This window comes from Somniosus microcephalus, chromosome 20 (genome assembly GCF_052327205.1).
Source record: "Somniosus microcephalus isolate GS21.2 chromosome 20, FLI_Smic_1.0, whole genome shotgun sequence".
In the NCBI taxonomy this organism is placed as follows: Eukaryota; Metazoa; Chordata; class Chondrichthyes; order Squaliformes; family Somniosidae; genus Somniosus; species Somniosus microcephalus.
In genome coordinates, this window is record NC_141006.1 from 3,803,677 (window position 1) to 3,825,154 (window position 21,478).

Genomic DNA, 21,478 nt, shown 5'->3' on the forward strand with positions numbered 1-21,478 from the left:
GGGTCTCAGTGTAACATGGGGAGGGTCTCAGTGTAACATGGGGGGGGTCTCAGTGTAACATGGGAGGGTCTCAGTGTAACATGGGGGGGGTCTCAGTGTAACATGGGGGGTCTCAGTGTAACATGGGGAGGGTCTCTCAGTGTAACATGGGGAGGGTCTCAGTGTAACATGGGGGGTCTCAGTGTAACATGGGGGGGGTCTCAGTGTAACATGGGGGGTCTCAGTGTAACATGGGGGGTCTCAGTGTAACATGGGGAGGGTCTCAGTGTAACATGGGGGGGGTCTCAGTGTAACATGGGGGGTCTCAGTGTAACATGGGGAGGGTCTCAGTGTAACATGGGAGGGTCTCAGTGAACATGGGGGTCTCAGTGTAACATGGGGGGTCTCAGTGTAACATGGGGAGGGTCCCAGTGTAACATGGGGAGGGTCTCAGTGTAACATGGGGGGGGTGCACTGTGTCTTGCTCTCAATACAACGAGAATGTAAGGGAGGAGGAAGGAGGGCGAGATGGATCTTCAGAGGGACAATCGCAGTCGGTGAATGTGGGCCATGAGAATGGAAGGTCAGTTTCTCTCACTGAGGGCCTATTGAATGTGATGCATGGAGTGAGCCTTTCATAGAGGGGCACACTCGACCTCGATCTCCCCACATGGCCCACTCCAGTGAGTGCAGTCCGCCCATTACACAGTTAATGCAGAGGTTAATGCGCCAACATGTTCAGAAAGATTCAGTATTAGCTTCCTGCTGGGGCTGATCATCCATTTGTTATTAATTAGTCAGTCACAGAAAAGCTTCAAATTACGCCCTGTAATAATCCTGGGATCACAGCTGTGATGCACTCTGGGGTATGAAGCAAAATAGTAAATCTGTCAGATTAATTCCTCGCAGGAATTCAGCTCTTTCCAAGGACTTTTCACTAATTGGTGCCTTCATCTCTTGTTCCATAAGCAGTAACTTTATGTGACAGATAAAGACTGAGTTTAAATATAATTATGTTGCACTATAAAGCGTTTTTTTTGTTGAGAAGGGAATGTGCTGGCTAGATATTTATTTGTATATATATATCCAGAAACACGAAATAGCAGAGCCAGAATGTCTGCAGTCTGTTTACTGACCTCTGTATGAACTCTCCCAGTGTTTACTGATCAACAGTTAGACTCTGCCATCTTAAAGGTCGGAGTTACTCAGAGCTGTGTTTCAGCAGTAGGGTCACATGGTGTAAGGCAGCATGTCATCCGACTCACCACCAGTAGCACCAGGTTATAAATATTAGGACAGAAAGGACACTTTAAATATTTGGATTGCTCGCAGTTTAACATCTCATCCGAAAGACGGCACCTCCGACAGTGCAGCACTCCCTCCTCAACAAAAAAACCTTTATAGTGGAACATACTGCACTGGAGTGTCAGCCGAGATTGTGTGCTCAAGTCCCTGGAGTGGGACTTGCACCCACGACCTTCTGAGTCAGAGGCGAGAGAGCCACAGCTCACGCCTCAAAGAGACATTGATACACTAAAGGAGGAACAGCAAAGCAAGCATTCGCAAAAAACAGACATTTATTTGGATTTAGGTTTCTACTGCTTACTTTATTAGTTAAGGATTAATAAATCCACTGCTGAAGTTTGAGCAGATTAGTGTTGGTCCTCGTATCACAGTGTAGCAGGAGATGGTCCTGGGAGGCAAGAGTTCTTTGCACTGACTGGCAGGTTAGCATTTCACTGTGATACCACTGCCTTTGCCACATCAGATCAGCCCCTCACCCCTTCCTCCTACCCCCCCCCCCCCCACCGCTTCCCCGTCCAATAACACAGCTGGGACTGGGCAAACTGTGCACTTCAACCACACTTGCTGGGATTGGAATGTGGCTATAGGATGAAGAAGACTGTTCAGACTGTGCCAGGGGACATACCTCCGGGTGTAAAGTTCCTTCACAAACTGTAGGGTTAGTGTGATATTTAAGCACAAACACAAGCCTCTGCCTCAGTGCTCATTACAGCTGCACAGGAAGACGGCACATTCCATACTCAACACAAGCTGTCTGTGGCGCGTCTGCTCAATATTGACCGATATCCAACTGAGGAACTTTTATTGGAGAGGACAATGGGATCAGTGACTGAAACAGCACACTCTGACCTTGTGCCTGTCAGGAGGATAACTACACCTTGGTGCTTTCCTATTTTTAGTTTAATTCTCAATAATAGACCTTTAAAGAGTCATTTCATTTTTCTCAAGCCTTTTAAGTAGATTCAGTGGATTCTGGGGAGATGAGGGGGATTCTGCTCATTGAACTTAGGGCTTTCATTGCTGGGGAAGGGAACATATTTCTGCTTTATTTTAACATTGAGTACTCCCAGGATTTATCAGTAGAGCAACATTCTCTCCACTCTGTGTCCTGAATGGAGCGCGACCTCACGAGCAGATACAGTTTAGTGTTGGGGCAAAGGGATTTGACCAACACTAATCCTTTATCTCAAGGCTTGGTCTTTACCTCAAGGGGTTCAAACACAAAAGTGAGAAAGTGGCACCTCAGTTGTACAGAGTGCCTTGGTCAGACCACATCTGGAGTAGTGTGATCAATTGTGGGCACCAAATCTCAGGACGGCCATTTTGGCCTTGGAGTGGGTACAGCACAGTTTCACCAGAATGATACCGGGGTTTAAAGGGTTAAATTACGAGGACAGGTTGCACAGACTAGGCTTGTATTCCCTCGAGTTTAAAAGACTGAGGGGGGGGGGTGGATCTGATTGAGGTGTTTAAAATAATAAGAGGATTCGATAGGGTCGACATGGTGAAACTGCTTTCTCTGGTGGGGGAATCCAGAACAAAAGGGACACAATCTCAAAATTCGAGCCAGGTCATTCAGGAGTGAAATCACAAAGCACTCTTGTTCAAAGGGCAGTGGAAATCTGGAACTCTCTCCCCAAAGAGGCTGTGGATGCTGGGGGACAGTTGGAGCTGTCGAGACTGAGATCGAGAGATTTTGGTTAGATAAGGGTATCAAAGGATACGGATCAAAGACGGGTAAATGGAGTTGAAATACAGATCAGCCACAATCTAATAGTCTGTCTTTCAGACTGGAGGGAGGTAGACAGTGGTGTCCCCAGGGGTCGGTATTACGACCACTGCTCTTTTCATATATATTAATGACCTATACATGGGTATACAGAACATAATTTCAAAGTTGGCAGATGACACAAAACTCAGAAATGTAGTAAACAGTGAGGAAGATAGTAGCAGACTTCAGGAGGACATAGACTGGTGAAATGGGCGGACACGTGGCAGATGAAATTTAATGCAGAAAAGTGTGAAGTGATGCATTTTGGAAGGAAGAATGAGGAGAGGTGAAATAAACGACAGGAAACTTTGTGTTATCCGGAGGCTAAATGTCTGGCAAGCTCGAGCCACCGGCAAAAATCAGGAGCCGTTTTGTTAGGTTTTTTTCTTCTCGTGGCTTTTTTTTCCAACAGTCAGGCTCTGCAAAGTCTCTGTAGCTTAGCAACAGCTTCAGAGAGATGCTTCCAAGGTACGGGCCGACTGTTTAGAAGCTGTTGCTAAGCAACAGTGTTTGTTGTCAGATACGGAGATGAAAAGCTCCGTATGCTTCAACATTAACGCTGGTGTGTCCGGCAGTTTTGAGGGAACGGCAGCAGCGCGGTCCCGTCGGTGCCGGATAGCACAAAGTCTCCTGTAAATGATACAACTTTAAAGGGGGTGCAGGAACAGAGACCTAGCGGTTTAAGTACACAAATCTTTCAAGGTGACAGGGCAAGTTGAGAAGGCTGTTAAAAAAGCACTGGGGATCCTTGGCTTTATAACTAGAGGCAGAGTACAAAAACAAGGCAGTTATGCTAAACCTTTATAAATCATTGATTAGGCCTCAGCTGGAGTATTGTGTTCAATTCTGGGCACCGCACTTTAGGAAGGATGTCAGGGCTAGAGAGGGTGCAGAGGAGATTTACGAGAATGGTACCAGGTATGAAGGACTTCAGTTATGTGGAGAGATTAGAGAAGCAGGGGTTGTTCTCCTTAGAACAGAAAAGGTTAAAGGGAGATTTAATAGAGGTGTTAAAAATTATAAGGGTTTTTGATAGAGTAGATAGGGAGAGACTGTTTCCACTGGCAGCAGGGTTGGTAAGCAGAGGACACCGATTTAATGTAATTGGCAAAAGAACCAGAGGGGAGATGAGGAGAAATGTTTTTACGCAGTGAGTTGTGATCTGGAACGCGCTGCTTGAAAGTGCGGTGGAAGCAGATTCAATAGTAACTTTCAAATGGGAATTGGAAAAATGCTTGAAAAGGAAAAATGTGCAGGTTTATGGGGAAAGAGCCGGGGGGAGTGGGACTAATTGGAGAGCTCGTTCAAAGAGCCGGCACAGGCAGGATGGGCCGAATGGCCTCCTTCTGTGCAGTATGATTCTATAATAACTCAAGGGCCTCAATGGCCTACTCCTGTTCCTAAACAAAGGAAAGAGAGAAAGAGATAAAGCAAGCTCCGATGCAAATCAGAGTGAGATTCTTTCATTCAGAGATTCTGACTGGGTTTTGCTTTGGATTCAGGCCACAAAGGAAACCACTTTGCCCCAATGCTACAGTGATACTGTAAATGCACCCTAAAAACCAATGGCAAGAGTCACTCTTACTGCACCAGTGAGAGATTCGCGCTTGGCAGCTTCCTCCTGGATTGAGTTTGCTCCGTGAAACAAACAAAGTCCTGGAGCGTAACAAGAATATTAAGGCCTTCATTAAAATAATGGACTGAGGAATCGTAGAAGCTCATTGATCTGTCCACCACCAAAGTCACACAATGCGATTTGAATCCTCTTTGTGATCTAAGGGATTCTCAAAGTAGCTCCAATTGGAGCCAAATTACAGGAGGTTTCTGCTGCAAATTCATGCCCACTAGGGCCTGTCTCAAACTCATTTCCCAGACTTCCACAGCCATGCGAGAGGAGACTTTCGAGCCTCACACACTGGGCTTGATCGCAAATCAGAGAGATTCAAGGACAGTGCGCTAACCCACAGTGCAATGATCTCATTTAACATTGTAGCACCCTATATAATTATCAGCCTGCCTGCTTCTGTCAAATTTCATCTGTCCCAGGGATGAACCTGTTAAAATGTCTGACAGTGGTGGAGAGTTTTTAAAACTCACAATTAGAATGTAACACGAAGAATGCAGCTCCGTTTTTCCCCTTAACCATCCCCCCCCGAATCATCTATGACTCTAAGGTCTGGATTCCCCTCCACCTGCCTGCTGAGGCTCGAGGCGTGACGTTCCTTCTGCTGCCCCGACCCAACCGTGACCCCAGCACAGTTCCCTCCCCCGGGGCCTATTTAACTAGACAGGGTGGGCCTCCCAGCGGAATCTTCGTCACCGAGAGGGATCGAACTGCGGACAGTGCCGCAGTGGGAGATGGACCCCAGTGAGATGGATGTCGTTCTTGGAGCATGAGAGCTCCCCAAAAGATTGATATTTAAAATTTGGATAACAGTCAGAAAAGAGATACCGAGCCCTAATAGAGGGAGAGGAGCCCCCACTACTAGGCCCATGGACTACAGCTGGTGCTCTTGCCAGCGCTGCCCCAGGGTCTATCACCGCCCCCTTAACTGGTGGTCCCAGAAGTTGATGGTGGCACATAGGAACAGGAGGAGGCCTTTCAGCCCATCGAGCCTGTTCCACCATTCAATTAGATCATGGCTGATCTGTACCTCAACTCCATTTACCCGTGTAAAACAAATTCTCCTCATCGCCCCTCTTAATCTATTGCCAATGATCTTAAATCTGTGTCCTCTAGTTACCAATCTTCCTGCCAGAGAATCATAGAAAGTTACAACACGGAAGGAGGCCATTCGGCCCATCGTGTCCGCGCCGGACAACAAAGAACTATCCAGCCTAATCCCACTTCCCAGCTCTTGGTCCGTAGCCCTGCAGGTTACAGCATTCCAAGTGCACATCCAAGTACTTTTTAAATGTGGTTAGGGTTCCTGCCTCTACCACCCTTTCAGGCAGTGAGTTCCAGACCCCCACAACCCTCTGGGTGAAGAAATCCCCTCTAAACCTTCCCCCAGTTACTTTAAATCTGTGCCCCCTGGTTTTTGACCACTCTGCTAAGGGAAATAGGTCCTCTGTATCCACTTTTATCTAGGCCCCTCATAATGTTATACACCTCAACAAGGTCTCCCCTCAGCCTCCTCTGTTCCAAGGAAAACAGACCCAGTGGAAACAGTTTCTCCCTATCCACCCTTACAAAACCCTTCAAAATTTTGAACACCTCTACTAAATCTACCCTTGGCCTTCTCTGGTCTGAGAAGAACAATCCCAGTTTCTCTAGTCCCTCCACATAACTGAAGTCCTTCATCCTGTAGGACTTCAGTTATGTGGAGAGACTACGCTATTCAAATGGCTTTTCTTCGTATGTGATCGTCAACAGTGTCAGCCAGCCTTTGCTCATCACCTTTCCCATCCTTCCATGTGAGATGACACCTACTCTCCAGGCTCACTTGAGGCCCACACCAGAGGGCAGACATCTCTGATTTAACCATAACTCCAGGACCTGCCAGGGAAGGATGAGAGCAAATGGTACAAAGATATTCACATAACTTGAACTTGTTAACGTTGCATCAAGTTTTAATGACCACCTAGTCTTCATCGTGGCTCAAAGGAGACACTGAAGTCACAAACTTATGGCAATCCACAGCAACAGCTTGTCCTGTTTACAATCCTCCTCTCCTTCCTCCAGCACCAGTGTTCCCAATGTGGTGTTTCAGTGTCTGTGAAAGGCCATCACCCACAACACTTCTCCACCACCTGTCAGCCTGCTTCATGTTTGCTGTTTCACAACGTAAAACTGTTAGACATCATACTCACTTTAGAACCCGGCCTTCCCGGAATTCCTACCTCTCCCTTCGGACCTTCTATACCCTGTGTGATGGACAAAAGAAAGTAGCAGTTAAGATACATCTTTTAATTAATCGGATAGTTTAGACAATTCAGTATGAGGCTAATATTTAAATATCTCTCATCCTGTGTTCTTCGTCCAGTTTTGCTGTTTGTTAATGTGATTGAAATCGCTATGAGGTTGAGGTGTGCCTCACAGATCCTGCTAAAGCCCAGCAATGTGCCGGAACCGAAACTCAGAAAGACATTCCCATTGCCCCCAGTCTGACGTTATTCCCATTTCTCCAGTCTGACACTATTCCCATTTCTCCAGTCTGACACTATTCCCATTTCCCCAGTCTGACACTATTCCCATTTCCCCAGTCTGATGTTATTCCTATTTCCCCAGTCTGACGTTATTCCCATTTTCCCAGTCTGACACTATTCCCATTTCCCCAGTCTGACACTATTCCCATTTCCCCAGCCTGACACTATTCCCATTTCCCCAGCCTGACACTATTCCCATTTCCCCAGTCTGATGTTATTCCCATTTCCCCAGCCTGACACTATTCCCATTTCCCCAGCCTGACACTATTCCCATTTCCCCAGTCTGATGTTATTCCCATTTCCCCAGTCTGACACTATTCCCATTTCCCCAGTCTGACACTATTCCTATTTCCCCAGTCTGACGTTATTCCCATTTCCCCAGTCTGACACTATTCCCATTTCCCCAGTCTGACACTATTCCCATTTCCCCAGCCTGACACTATTCCCATTTCCCCAGCCTGACACTATTCCCATTTCCCCAGTCTGACACTATTCCCATTTCCCCAGTCTGACACTATTCCCATTTCCCCAGCCTGACACTATTCCCATTTCCCCAGTCTGACACTATTCCCATTTCCCCAGTCTGACACTATTCCTATTTCCCCAGTCTGACGTTATTCCCATTTCCCCAGTCTGACGTTATTCCCATTTCCCCAGTCTGACACTATTCCCATTTCCCCAGTCTGACACTATTCCCATTTCCCCAGCCTGACACTATTCCCATTTCCCCAGTCTGACACTATTCCCATTTCCCCAGTCTGATGTTATTCCCATTTCCCCAGTCTGACACTATTCCCATTTCCCCAGTCTGACACTATTCCCATTTCCCCAGTCTGACACTATTCCCATTTCCCCAGTCTGACACTATTCCCATTTCCCCAGTCTGACACTATTCCCATTTCCCCAGTCTGACACTATTCCCATTTCCCCAGTCTGACACTATTCCCATTTCCCCAGTCTGATGTTATTCCCATTTCCCCAGTCTGACCTTATTCCCATTTCGCCAGTCTGACACTATTCCCATTTCCCCAGCCTGATATTATTCCCATTTCCCCAGTCTGATATTCCCATTTCCCAATTCTTACATTATTCCCATTTCCCCAGTGCAACATTCCCATTTCCCCAGCCTGATATTATTCCCATTTCCCCTACTATCCATCTTTCTATGAGTAAGACACCAAATTATGGGCTGTTTTACTGCACTCTCGAGGAGAAGTGATTGCCATCCTATAATTTTGGCCAGGTCTAAAGCCAGATCCCAAAAGCAAAGCGACTGTCTGCACAAGCAAATGCCCAACTCCAAGCCCTCTATCTGATCAGTAATGTTCACTGCCCATAGAAGGTATAAGGTCCTTGGGGGAGGAAGGGGAATTTTACAAGTCCCTGTGGGGGAGGGGGCTTTGCTCATTCCAGTGGCTTCATTACTTGTTTCTTAAACTGAGGAGCTGATATTCTGGTTTGGAAATTCTTCTATATTTGATTCTATCTGCTCAGTGTAAATATTTCAGTTGACAGGAGTTACATACGAGCGTTTTGAGATGAGACCTGTGCCGCTGTTCAATCATAATTCTGAAACTAGGAAATAAAAAGCAGATTCTGAAACCACAAGTCCAGTTTAACTCCAAACTCCAGGAGTGCGCTTTGGGATTCTTCACTGTCAGACCTATTCAGAAATAACTGAATTACAAACAATTGTTTCACTTGACAAGCCTGCTAATCTTCAGCAAGTTACTGAAATGACTTGAATGGCAGGATGTATTCAAACCCAGGTCTTAGGGTGAAAGGCGCTCACTGGGCTCAATTCCTTCACTGGTTACGGTCCCTTATTTCTACTCTTAACTTAATCCCTCAAAAGAACAGGCAAACCCTCAGCCTTTGTCACCAGAAAGTGCGAATGTGGTGACATAAAAGTAAAATAGTGCAACATCCATCGTGTTTCCCAGTCATAACACCACACATGTCTGCATTGCTGGTCTCTACTCTCCTCTGAAGTCATTTCAAAGGAATTCCTTCAGAGTTCTTGCTGGCCCTTCTTCCCGTCATGTGATGCAGCAACCATTGCTATCTTTAGAAGTCTACAACGGTGGACATTTGTGGATAGTAATGGACTCCACAACTGGGACAACGTTTATAGCAGTATAACTACTCACAAGTGCAAAATTAACCTAATTGAATGTAGAAAATATAAAATATTTAAGCTGGAGTTGGTTCCCGACTACAACACAGTTTCAGCATCTAAATGTTCATGAACAGGTATTTTACTCTGACGGTTTATGGTCATTTGAACCCCTATTCTGTAGGTAGTAGTTATACATTTGAGATGGCCCCATCCAGTCCATAGTTTGAGATGGCCCCATCCAGTCCATAGTTTGAGATGGCCCCATCCAGTCCATAGTTTGAGATGGCCCCATCCAGTCCATAGTTTGAGATGGCCCCATCCAGTCCATAGTTTGAGATGGCCCCATCCAGTCCATAGTTTGAGATGGCCCCATCCAGTCCATAGTTTGAGATGGCCCCATCCAGTCCATAGTTTGAGATGGCCCCATCCAGTCCATAGTTTGAGATGGCCCCATCCAGTCCATTGCCTTTGGCAAATTCCTTTCCATGGCTTGTGGTTGATACAGTCAAAGTGGTGATTGAAACACGAGGATAATATAGTGAGATATGAGCCCAGAGCACATGGCTGAGGAAGCTGGGTGATGAACAGCAGGTACAATATATTTAAGTTCCCTTTCTGTCTGTTATTGAATCTTAGGAGGAGGTAGTTCACCTGTTGTGTCTGTGCCAGTTCTTTGAAAGAACTCTCCAATTTAGTCCCACAACCCCAGCTTTTTCCCCATAACCCTGTAAATGAATCCTCTCTGAGTACATGTCCAATTGAACGTTCCTGTGGAACCTGATTCCACCACCATTCCAGAACTCAACAACCCTCTGTGTGAAATCATTTCTCCTCGTTACCTCTCTAGTTCTTTTGCCAATTATTTTAATTCTATGACCTTTGGTTCCCGACCCACTTCCCAGAGGAACCAATTTCTCCCTACTTGCTCTATCAAAACCCCTCATAATTTTGAACAACTCTATTAGGTCTTCTCTTAACCATCTCTGCTCTAAGGAGAACAATCCCAGCTTCTCCAATCTCGCCACATAACTGAAGTCCCATATCCCTGGTATCATCCTGGTCATCAGCAGTGGTGGCAGAGCGGACCTAGGAGGAGCGGCAAAGCAGCGGCGGCGGCAGAGCGGACCTGGGAGGAGTGGCGAGGCAGCGGCGGCGGCAGAGCGGACCTAGGAGGAGCGGCAAAGCAGCGGCGGCGGCGGAGCAGACCTAGGAGGAGCGGCAAAGCAGCGGCGGCGGCAGAGCGGACCTGGGAGGAGTGGCGAGGCAGCGGCGGCGGCAGAGCGGATCTGGGTGGAGCGGCGAGGCGGTGGCGGCGGCAGAGCGGACCTGGGAGGAGCGGCGAGGCAGCGGCGGCGGCAGAGCGGACCTGGGAGGAGCGGCGAGGCAGCGGCGGTGGCAGAGCGGACCTGGGAGGAGCGGCGAGGCAGCGGCAGCGGCAGAGCGGACCTGGGAGGAGCGGCGAGGCAGCAGCGGTGGCAGAGCGGACCTGGGAGGAGCGGCGAGGCAGCGGCGGCGGCAGAGCGGACCTGGGAGGAGCGGCGAGGTAGCGGCGGTGGCAGAGCGGACCTGGGAGGAGCGGCGAGGCAGCGGCGGTGGCAGAGCGGACCTGGGAGGAGCGGCGAAGCAGCGGCGGCGGCAGAGCGGACCTGGGAGGAGCGGCGAGGTAGCGGCGGCGGCAGAGCGGACCTAGGAGGAGCGGCGAGACAGCGGCGGCGGCAGAGCGGACCTGGGCGGAGCGGCGAGGCAGCAGCGGCGGCAGAGCGGACCTGGGAGGAGCGGCGAGGCAGCGGCGGTGGCAGAGCGGACCTGGGAGGAGCGGCGAGGCAGCGGCGACGGCAGAGCGGACCTAGGAGGAGCGGCGAGGCAGCGGCGGTGGTACCAACTCAGCACCGGCAGAATTTTGAAGGAGTGACCTCTGAAGTCAAAAAGTGACATCGGCACAAGGGGAGGGAGCTGATTGGTGAGTAGCTGGTAAGTGTTTATACTTGGCTTTCTTAAAGTTTTAAGTTTATTCCAGCTAGGTTAGCAAATAGTCTGTTAAGTAGAGGTATGGCAGGGCAGCTCACACCCGTGGAATGCACATCCTGTGCCATGTGGGAAGTCCTGGACCCCTCCCGTGGTCTGGACAACCCCATGTAATCTCTGAATTACTACCTGTGCCTCGTGCTAGTGAGTTCAGAAATAGGAGGATAGAGCAAATGAAACCGTGGCTGGAAAGGCACCTCAACGGGACCAATATCCTCGCGGGGGAGTTTGCTAGTGCTGTTGGGGAGGGTTTAAACTAGCTTGGTAAGGGGATGGGCACCTGAGGGGAGAATCAGAAGGGAGAAAAGCTAAGCTGGAAATAGATGATAGGGGTTCAGGTGAAGGGGTATTTAGGAAGGCAAGGAGAAAGGAGAAAGCAATAGAGCAGGGCAACGACAAGGGTAACGATAACCAGAATGTATCAGGAAGGGGCAGAGTGTACAAGCATAAGAGTGCACCAGAAAATAGAGTCAGAGTAAGGAAAAATGATAAGGTAAAATTAAAGGCACTTTATTTGAATGCACGCAGCATTTGTAACAAAATAGATGAGTTGACGGCACAAATAGAAATAAATGGGTATGATCTGATAGCCATTACAGAAATTTGGTTACAAGGTGACCAAGGCTGGGAACTGAATATTCAGGGGTATTTGACATTTCGGAAGGATAGGCAGAAAGGAAAAGGAGGTGGGGTAACTCTGTTAATAAAGGATGAAAACACTGCAGTGGTGAGGAATGATATTGGCTCAGAAGCTCAAGATGTAGAATCAGTTTGGGTGGAGATTAGAAATAGTAAGGGTAAGAAGTCACTGGTGGGAGTGGTCTACAGGCCCCCTAACAGCAGCTATACTGTAGGACAGAGTATAAATCAAGAAATAATGGGGGCTTGGAAGAAAGGTACTGCAATAATCATGGGCGATTTTAATCATCATATAGATTGGAAAAATCAAATTGGCAAGGGCAGCCTTGAGGACGAGTTCATAGTGTGTATTCAGGATGGTTTCTTAGAGCAATACATTGAGGAACCAACTGGGGAGCAGGCTATTTTAGATCTGGTAATGTGTAATGAGACAGGATTAATTAATAGTAAAGGATCCCCTAGGAAAGAGTGATCATAGCATGGTAGAATTTCAAATTCAGTTTGAGGGTGAGAAACTTGGGTCTGAAACTAGTGTCTTAAACTTAAATAAAGGCAATTACAAGGGTATGAAGACAGAGTTGGTTAAAGTGGACTGGGAAAATAGATTAAAGGGTAAGATAGTAGATCAGCAGTGGTAGACATTTAAGGAGATATTTCATAAATCTCAGCAAAGGTATATTCCAGTGAGAAAGAAAGGCTCTACGAGAAGGGTGCACCATCCGTGGCTAACTAAGGAAGTTGAGGATGGTATCAAATTGAAAGAAAAGGCATAGAATGTTGCGAAGATTGGTGGTAGGCCAGAGGATTGGGAAATTTTTAGAAACCAGTAAAGGATGACTAAAAAAATTATAAAGAGGGAGAAGATAGAGTATGAGAGTAAACTAGCAAATAATATAAAAACAGACAGTAAGAGCTTCTATAGGTATATAAAATGGAAGAGAGTAGCTAAAGTAAATGTTGGTCCCTTAGAGGATGAGACTGGGGAATTAATAATGGGAAATAGAGAAATGGCAGAGACTCTAAACAATTATTTTGGATCGGTCTTCACGATAGAAGACACTAAAAACACCCCAATAATAATAGATAATCAAGGGGCTATAGGGAGGGAGGAACTTAAAACAATCTCTATCACTAGAGGAAAAAGTACTAGGCAAACTAATGGGGCTAAAGGCCGACAAGTCCCCTGGACCTGATGGCCTGCATCCTAGGGTCTTAAAAGAAGTGGCTGCAGAGATAGTGGATGCATTGCTTGTAATCTACCAAAATTCCCTGGATTCTGGAGAGGTCCCAGCAGATTGGAAAACCGCACATGTAACGTCACTATTCAAGAAAGGAGGGAGACAGAAAGCAGGAAACTATAGACCGGTTAGCCTAACATCTGTCATTAGGAAAATGCTGGAATCCATTATTAAGGAGGTAATAGTAGGACGTTTAGAAAAACATAAGACAATCAAGCAGAGTCAACATGGTTTTATGAAAGGGAAATCATGTTTGACAAATTTGCTAGAGTTCTTTGAGGATGTAACAAACAGGGTGGATAAAGGGGAACCAGTAGATGTGGTGCATTTGGATTTCCAGAAGGCATTCGATAAGGTGTCACAAAAAAAGGTTACTGCACAAGTTAAGAGCGCACAGGGTTGGGGGTAATATATTGACATGGGTAGGGGATTGGCTAACTAGCAGAAAACAGAGAGTCGGGATAAATGGGTGATTTTCTGGTTGGCAACCAGTAACTAGTGGGGTGCCACAGGGATCAGTGCTGGGGTCTCAACTATTTACAATCTATATTAATGACTTGGATGAAGGGACCGAGTGTACTGTAGCCAAATTTGCTGATGATACAAAGATGGGTGGGTTAGCAAGTTGTGAGGAGGACGCAGAGTCTGCAAAGGGATATAGATAGGTTAAGTGAGTGGGCAAACATTTGGCAGATGGAGTATAATGTGGGAAAATGTGAGGTTATCCACTTTGGAAGGAAGAATGAAAAAGCAAATTATTATTTAAATGGAGAGAGATTACATAACGCTGCGGTACAGAGGGATCTGGGGGCCCTTGTACATGAATCACAAAAAGTTAGCATGTAGGTACAGCAAGTAATTAGGAAGGCAAATGGAGTGTTGGCCTTTATTGCGAGGGGTATGGAGTATAAAAGTAGGGAAGTTTTGATGCAACTTTACAAGGCGCTGCTGAGCCCACACCTGGAGTACTGCGTACAGTTTTGGTCTCCATATTTAAGGAAGGATATACTTGCATTGGAGGCAGTTCAGAGAAGGTTCACGAGGTTAATTCCTGAGATGAAGGGGTTGTCTTATGAAGAAAGGTTGAGCAGGTTGGGCCGATACTCATTGGAGTTTAGAAGAATGAGAGGGGATCTTATTGAAACATAAGATTCTGAGGGGGATTGACAGGGTAGATGCTGAGAGGATGTTTCCCCTCGTGGGGGTATCTACAACTAGGGGATGTTGGAGGAAATTTTAAAATGGCACCGTAGTGCCTGCTGAAATACTTGACATTCATTGACATTTTGCAGACACTGGCATAACAGACAGCTGACTTGATCTGCTTACACCAAACGTGTGATGTCACTTGTACAGAACAGTAATATAATTAAGTTGTTCGCTAACGGTATAATAATATAATCAACTTGTTTTTGACAGAATGTGATTAAGGGTTGCTAAGGTATCGGATTGGCCAAAGTTAAAGGATGCTAAAGTACCAGATTGGCCAAGGAATTAATGTAATATGGTATCTTTCCTGTTTTTAAATTGTATAAAAGGAGCGCGGCTGCTATTGTAAAGCTGAGAAGCTGGCGATTGCACCAAGGGGGTGTATAGCACTTCTCCCAGAGCGCTCTGTAAATAAAAGTGTACTCGCACATTCCAGCAAGGTCCGCAGTAGTCTGAGTTTATTGCTCTATAAGTCGAAGTTGGGTGTACGTCGACCCTGTATATCACTGGGTCCGTTCAGGCTCCAATTCGGCGGTAACAGGGACATAGTTTTAGAATAAGTGGTCGCCCATTTAAGACAGAGACGAGGAGGAATTTTTTCTCTCAGAGGGTCGTGAATCTTTGGAATTCTCTACCCCAGAGAGCTGTGGAGGCGGAGTCGGTGAATATATTCAAGGCGGAGATTGACAGACACTTGAACTACAAGGGAGTCGCGGGCTATGGGGAGAGAGCGGGCAAGTGGTGTTGAGGCCAAGATTGGATCAGCCATGATCTTATTGAATGGCGGAGCAGGCTTGAGGGGCTGATTGACCGACTCCTGCTCCTGTTTCTTATGTTCTTATGTTAAAACTCCTCTGCACCCTCTCCAAGACATTGACATCCTTCTTAAAGTGTGGTTCCTGGAATTGTGCATAATACTCCAGCTGAGACCGAACCAGTGATTTATAAAGATTTAGCATGACTTCCTTGTTTTTGTATTAAATGCCCCTATTTACAAAGCCAAGTGTCCTATATGCTTTCTTAACCACCTTATTAACTTGCCCTGCCACCTTCAAAGATTTGTGAATATGCACCCCCTGGTCCCTCTGCTCTTGCACCCCCTCAAAACAGTCCCATTTAGATTATACTGCCTCTCCCATGTTGTTTCTCCCAAGTTGCATCACTTCACCTTTATCTGCATTAAATTGCATCTGCCATGTGTCTGCCCATTTCACCAGTTTGTATATGTCCTCCTGAAATCTGCTACTAACCTGCTCACTATTTAATGCTTTGATAAGTTTTGTATCATCCGCAAACTTCGAAATTGTACTCCCTCTACCCAAACCCAGGTCATTGCTGTCCAATGGAAACTAAAATGGCAGGGGGTTGGGAACCTGAGCAGGGAGACAGAGGAAAGGGAAACAAGGATAAAAGCAAAAGATAGGAAGGAGAAAAACAAAAGTGGCAGTCAGAGAAATCAACGGTTTAAATCAAACATGGCCACAGTAAATAATAATTCTAATATGTCTAAGAGCGTTAAAAAAACAAGCCTGAAGGCTTTGTGTCTTAATGCGAGGAGCATTTGTAATAAGGTGGGTGAATTAGCTGCGCAAATAGAGGTAAACGAATATGATTTGATTGGGATTACGGAAACATGGCTCCAGGGTGGCCAAGGCTGGGAACTCAACATCCAGGGGTATTCGATATTCAGGAAAGACAGGCAAAAAGGAAAGGGAGGTGGGGTAGCATTGCTGGTTAAAGAAGGGATTAACACAATAGTAAGGAAGGATATTAGCTCTGATGGTGTGGAATCTGTATGGGTAGAACTGAGAAATACCAAGGGGCAGAAAACGTTAGTGGGAGTGGTATATAGACCTCCAAACAGTAAGGTGGAGGTTGGGGATGGCATTAAAAGGGAAAGTAGAGAAGCATGCAATAAGGGCATGGCAATTATCATGGGTGACTTTAATCTACATATAGATCGGGCCAACCAAATTAGTAACAATACTGTGGAGGAGGAATTCCTGGAGTGTTTAAGGGATGGATTCCTGGACCAATATGTCGAGGAACCAACCAGAGATCAGGCCATCTTAGACTGGGTATTATGTAATGAGAAAGGATTAATAGCAATCTTGTTGTACGAGGCCCCTTGGGTCGGAGCGATCATAATATGAGAGAATTCTTCATTAAGACGGAGAATGAAATAGTTGACTCAGAGACTAGGGTCCTAAATTTAAATAAAGGAAACTACGATGGTCTGAGGCGTGAGTTGGGTAGGATTGATTGGGGAATGTCACTCAAAGGGTTGACGGTGGATAGGCAATGGCAAACATTCAAAGACCGCATGGATGAACTACAGAATTTGTTCATCCCAGTTTGGGATAAAAATAAAACAAAAAAGGTGACTCAACCGTGGCTAACAAGGGAAATTAGGGATAGCGTAAGATCCAAGGAGAGGACATATAAATTGGCCAGAAAAAGCAGTAAACCTGAGGATTGGGGCAGTTTAGGATTCAACAAAGGAGGACAAAGGGATTAATTAAGAAAGGGAAAATAGAATATGAGAGTAAGCTTTCAGGGAACATAAAAACTGACTGTAAAAGCATTTATAGATATATGAAGAGAAAAAGATTGGTGAAGTCAAGCGTAGGTCCCTTGCAGTCAGAATCAGCGGAATTTATAATGGGGAACAAAGAAATGGCAGACCACTTAAATACATATTTTGGTTCTGTCTTCACAAAGGAGGACACAAATAACCTCCCAGAGATGTCGGGGAACATAGGGTCTGATGAAAGGGAGGAACTGAAAGAAATCAGTATTTGTAGGGAAATGGTGTTAGGGAAATTGATGGGATTGAAGACCGATAAAACCCCAGGGCCTGATAATCTACATCCTATGGTACTTAAGGAAGTGGCCCTAGAAATAGCTGATGCTTTGCTGATCATCTTCCAGCATTCGATGGAATCTGGAACAGTACCCATGGATTGGAGGGTAGCTAATGTTACCCCACTATTCAAAAAAGGTGGTAGGGAGAAAACAGGGAATTACAGACCGGTAAGCCTGCTATCAGTAGTGGGGAAAATGCTAGAGTCCATTATAAAAGATGTAATAACAGAGTACATGGAAAACAGTGACAGGATCAGACAAAGTCAACATGGATTTACAAAAGGTAAATCATGCTTGACTAATCTACTGGAATTTTTTGAGGATGTAACTGGTAAAATAGATAAGGGAGAACCAGTGGATGTGGTGTATTTGGACTTTCAGAAGGCTTTCGATAAGGTCCCTCATAAGAGATTAGCGTGTAAAGTTTAGGCACATGGGATTGGGGGCAAGGTATTGACTTGGATAGAGAACTGGTTGGCAGACAGAAAGCAAAGAGTTGGAATAAACTGGTCATTTTCCGAGTGGCAGGCAGTAACTAGTGGGGTACCGCAGGGATCGGTCCTTGGACCCCAGCTATTCACAATATATATTAATGATCTAGACAAGGGAACTAGATGTAATATCTCCAAGTTTGCAGATGACACAAAGCTGGGTGGGTGTGTGTGCTGTGAGGAGGATGCTGAGAAACTCCAGGATGATTTGGACAGGTTGGGTGATTGGGCAGAAACATGGCAAATGCACGATAATGTGGATAAATGTGAGGTTATCCACTTTGGTGGCAAAAACAGAAAGGCAGATTATTATCTGAATGACAATAGATTGGGAGAAGGGGAAGTGCAACGAGACCTGGGTGTCCTTGTGCACCAGTTGCTGAAGGTAAGCATGCAGGTGCAGCAGGCGGTTAAGAAGGCAAATGGTATGTTGGCCTTCGTAGCGAGAGAGTTTGAGTACAGGAACAAGGATGTCTTGCTGCAGTTGTACAGGGCCTTGGTGAGACCACAGCTTGAGTATTGTGTGCAGTTTTGGTCGCCTTATCTGAGGAAGGATGTTCTTGCCATGGAAGGAGTTCAGCGAAGATTCACCAGGCTGATACCTGGGATGGCAGGAATGACATATGAGGAGAGATTGGGTCGATTGGGCTTGTACTCGCTGGAGTTTAGAAGAATGAGAGGGGATCTCATTGAAGCTTATAAAATTCTGACAGAACTGGACAGACTAGATGCAGGAAGGATGTTCCCGATGGTCGGGGAGTCCAGAACCAGGGGTCACAGTCTAAGGATAAGGGGTAGGCCATTTAGGACAGAAATGAGGAGGAATTTCTTCACCCAGAGAGTGGTGAACCTGTGTAATTCTCTACCACAGAAAGCAGTAGAGGCCAATATATTAAATATATTCAAGGAGGAGTTGGATGTATTTCTTAAGGCTAAAGGGATCAAGGGGTATGGGGAGAAAGCAGGGACCGGGTACTGAGTTTGGATGATCAGCCATGATCTCATTGAATGACGGAGCAGGCTTGAGGGGCCGAATGGCCTACTCCTGCCCCTATCTTCTATATTTCTACCAGTTTGGAGCGGGACTGGCAGATACCTTAAGGGACAAGTTTGTGTGTGGGCTTCAAAGTGAAGGAACCCAGAAACGGCTTTTATCTGAAAAGGACCTTACGCTGGAAATGGCTTTCAGCATTGCGGTATCATATGAAGCAGCAGCACGGGGCACTGCAGAGATACAACAGAGACCGCAAGAATATGGCACAAACAAAATGTCATATAGAACAGAGAAGTGCTATCGCTGCGGCAGAACAACACACGACCAGAATGATTGCTGGTTCAAAGACAAAGTGTGCAGACAGTGTGGAAAAGTAGGACACATAGCACGAGTCTGCAGGTCGGGAAAGAAAACAGCAATAAGAAACCTACCAAAGGAAAGTACAAGAAGGTACATAAGATGACGGAGAATAGTTCAGACGAACAAAAGAGTGATAACGACTCCGAAAGCAGGGAACTGAGTTGTCTGAAACTACATAATGTGATCACAACGGAGGATCACCGAACCATTTGGGTCACTCTCAAGATAGCAGGAGTCCAGGTAAAGATGGAATTGGACACAGGATCAGCCCTAACAGTCATAAACTGACGGGACTATGAGCGGCTATTCTCACACATACCCTTGACAGACACAAAAATTATGTTGAAGATGTAAACGGGGCAAAAAGTCTACCCCAAAGGAAAAATAAGGGTGACCGTTATATATAACGGTAAGGAAACACCAAAACTAGACCTGTATGTATTGCAAGATGGAGGACCACCATTACTGGGACGTGAATGGATCCGGAAAATACAACTGGATTGGCATTCCATACAGGCACTGACTGGCTGACAAAAAGGATGACGACGTCACACCTGGGCAACTGTCAAAGATCCTAACTGACGCGAAAGAAGTGTTCCAGCAAGGACTCGGAACACTAAAAGGCATGACAGCGACGATTAAAATTGAAGAAAACGCAAGCCCAAAATTTTTTAAGGCCAGACCGGTACCTTATGCGATCTGCCCAGCCATCAAAGCAGAGCTGGAGAGTCTGGAACGTTCAGGTGTACTGTCCAAGGTAGACTGGAGCGAGTGGGCTACACCCATCATCCCTGTGATGAAAAAGTCGTTGAGCAGCACGCCTGGGGAACCAAGGAAGGTTCGCATCTGTGGGGACTTTAAGGTAAAAGTGAACCCGGTTCTTCACACCGTACAATATCCACTTCCGCGGATTGAAGATATTTTCGCCTCGCTATCTGGAGGGAAACGCTTCACTAAGATTGATCTGGCCCAGGCGTATCTGCAAATGGAGGTAGAAGAAGCATCAAAAAAAAACTCACAATCAACACCCATAAAGGTCTCTACCAATACAACCGGCTGGTATTCGGGGTAGCATCAGCTCCGTCTATTTGGCAGAGGGCAATGGAACAAGTCCTGCAAGGGATCCCAGGGACCCAGTGTTATTTGGACGACATCCTGGTCACAGGCGAAAATGACAGTGATCACCTTGTCAACCTGGAGCAGGTGCTCACTAGATTGCAGGAATATGGGCTCCAAGCTAACCGCCCCAAATGCGAGTTTTTTAGAAAACAGATCTCGTATTGTGGCCACGTTATCGATAAAGAGGGGTTACATAAGTCCCCAGAGAAGATTGAGGCAGTAGTCAAGGCTCCAGCACCGGAAAATGTGTCACAACTGAGGTCGTTCCTCGGGCTGGTAAACTACTACCATAAGTTCTTGCCAAATTTGTCTACAATACTACACCCACTGAACACCCTACTGCAAACTGGGGTGCCATGGAAGTGGAGTGACGAATGCAGACGAGCTTTCCAGAAGAGCAAAACATTAATCACATCGAAAGAGGTATTGGCCCATTACAACCCAGCATTACCAATTCGGTTGGCATGTGATGCATCACCCTACGGCATTGGAGCGGTGCTGTCGCACAAATTCTCGGACGGCTCAGAGAGGCCAATAGCCTTTGCGTCACGATCACTAACCTCAGCCGAGCGTAACTACGCCCAGATTGACAGGGAGGCCCTCAGCCTAGTGTGGGGAGTGAAAAAGTTCAATCACTATCTGCACGGGCAGAAATTCACCTTGCTGACTGATCACCAGCCTCGTCTCCATTTTTAATCCAAAGAAGGGCGTTCCGGTGATGACTGCGCAACGACTACAAAGATGGTCACTTTTTCTAGGGGCGCACCACTATGAGATTGAATATAAGGGCACGAAACAGCATGGAAATGCTGATGGGCTATCACGCCTGCCACTGCCTACTGCGGAGGAAGCACCAGCAGTGGATCCTGTCGAAATATTCCATTCGACTATAGTTGAATACCTACCGGTAACTAACGCTTGTATCGAAAAGGAAACCCGAAATGACCCGACACTGTCTCGGGTATATGATTTGATGGTGAAGGGGTGGCCAGCACATGGCGACTCACTGTTGCCAGCATTCTCGACAAGGAGAGAACAGCTGTCAGTGTGCCGGGGGACCTTGATGTGTGGACCCCGAGTGGTAATTCCACCCAAGTTAAGGGATAGAGTGATCAATGAGCTTCATGAGGGTCATCTGGGAGGGGTAAAAATGAACAGCCTAGCCAGGGCTTATGTGTGGTGGCCGGGAATCGATAAACAAATCGAGGACCTGAC

The 21,478-nt window shown here is 46.4% G+C and overlaps 2 protein-coding genes and 1 long non-coding RNA gene across 3 annotated transcripts in view; all 3 read right to left on the reverse strand.

Annotated features, from left to right (window-relative positions):
* trit1 (tRNA isopentenyltransferase 1) overlaps positions 1 to 21,478 on the reverse strand; it is a 753,539-nt gene that overhangs the window by 485,150 nt on the left and 246,911 nt on the right. The window lies entirely within an intron of this gene.
* The window catches only part of LOC147103030 (uncharacterized), a 316,660-nt gene that overhangs the window by 183,585 nt on the left and 111,597 nt on the right, over positions 1 to 21,478 (reverse strand). The gene's annotated exons all lie outside the window — the stretch shown is intronic.
* The window catches only part of LOC147103031 (uncharacterized), a 33,549-nt gene continuing 18,906 nt past the window's right edge, over positions 6,836 to 21,478 (reverse strand). The window contains exon 5 of the mRNA XM_085963161.1: positions 6,836 to 6,922. Coding sequence (XP_085819287.1) covers positions 6,836 to 6,922 — 87 coding nt within the window. The remainder of the gene's footprint in view (positions 6,923 to 21,478) is intronic.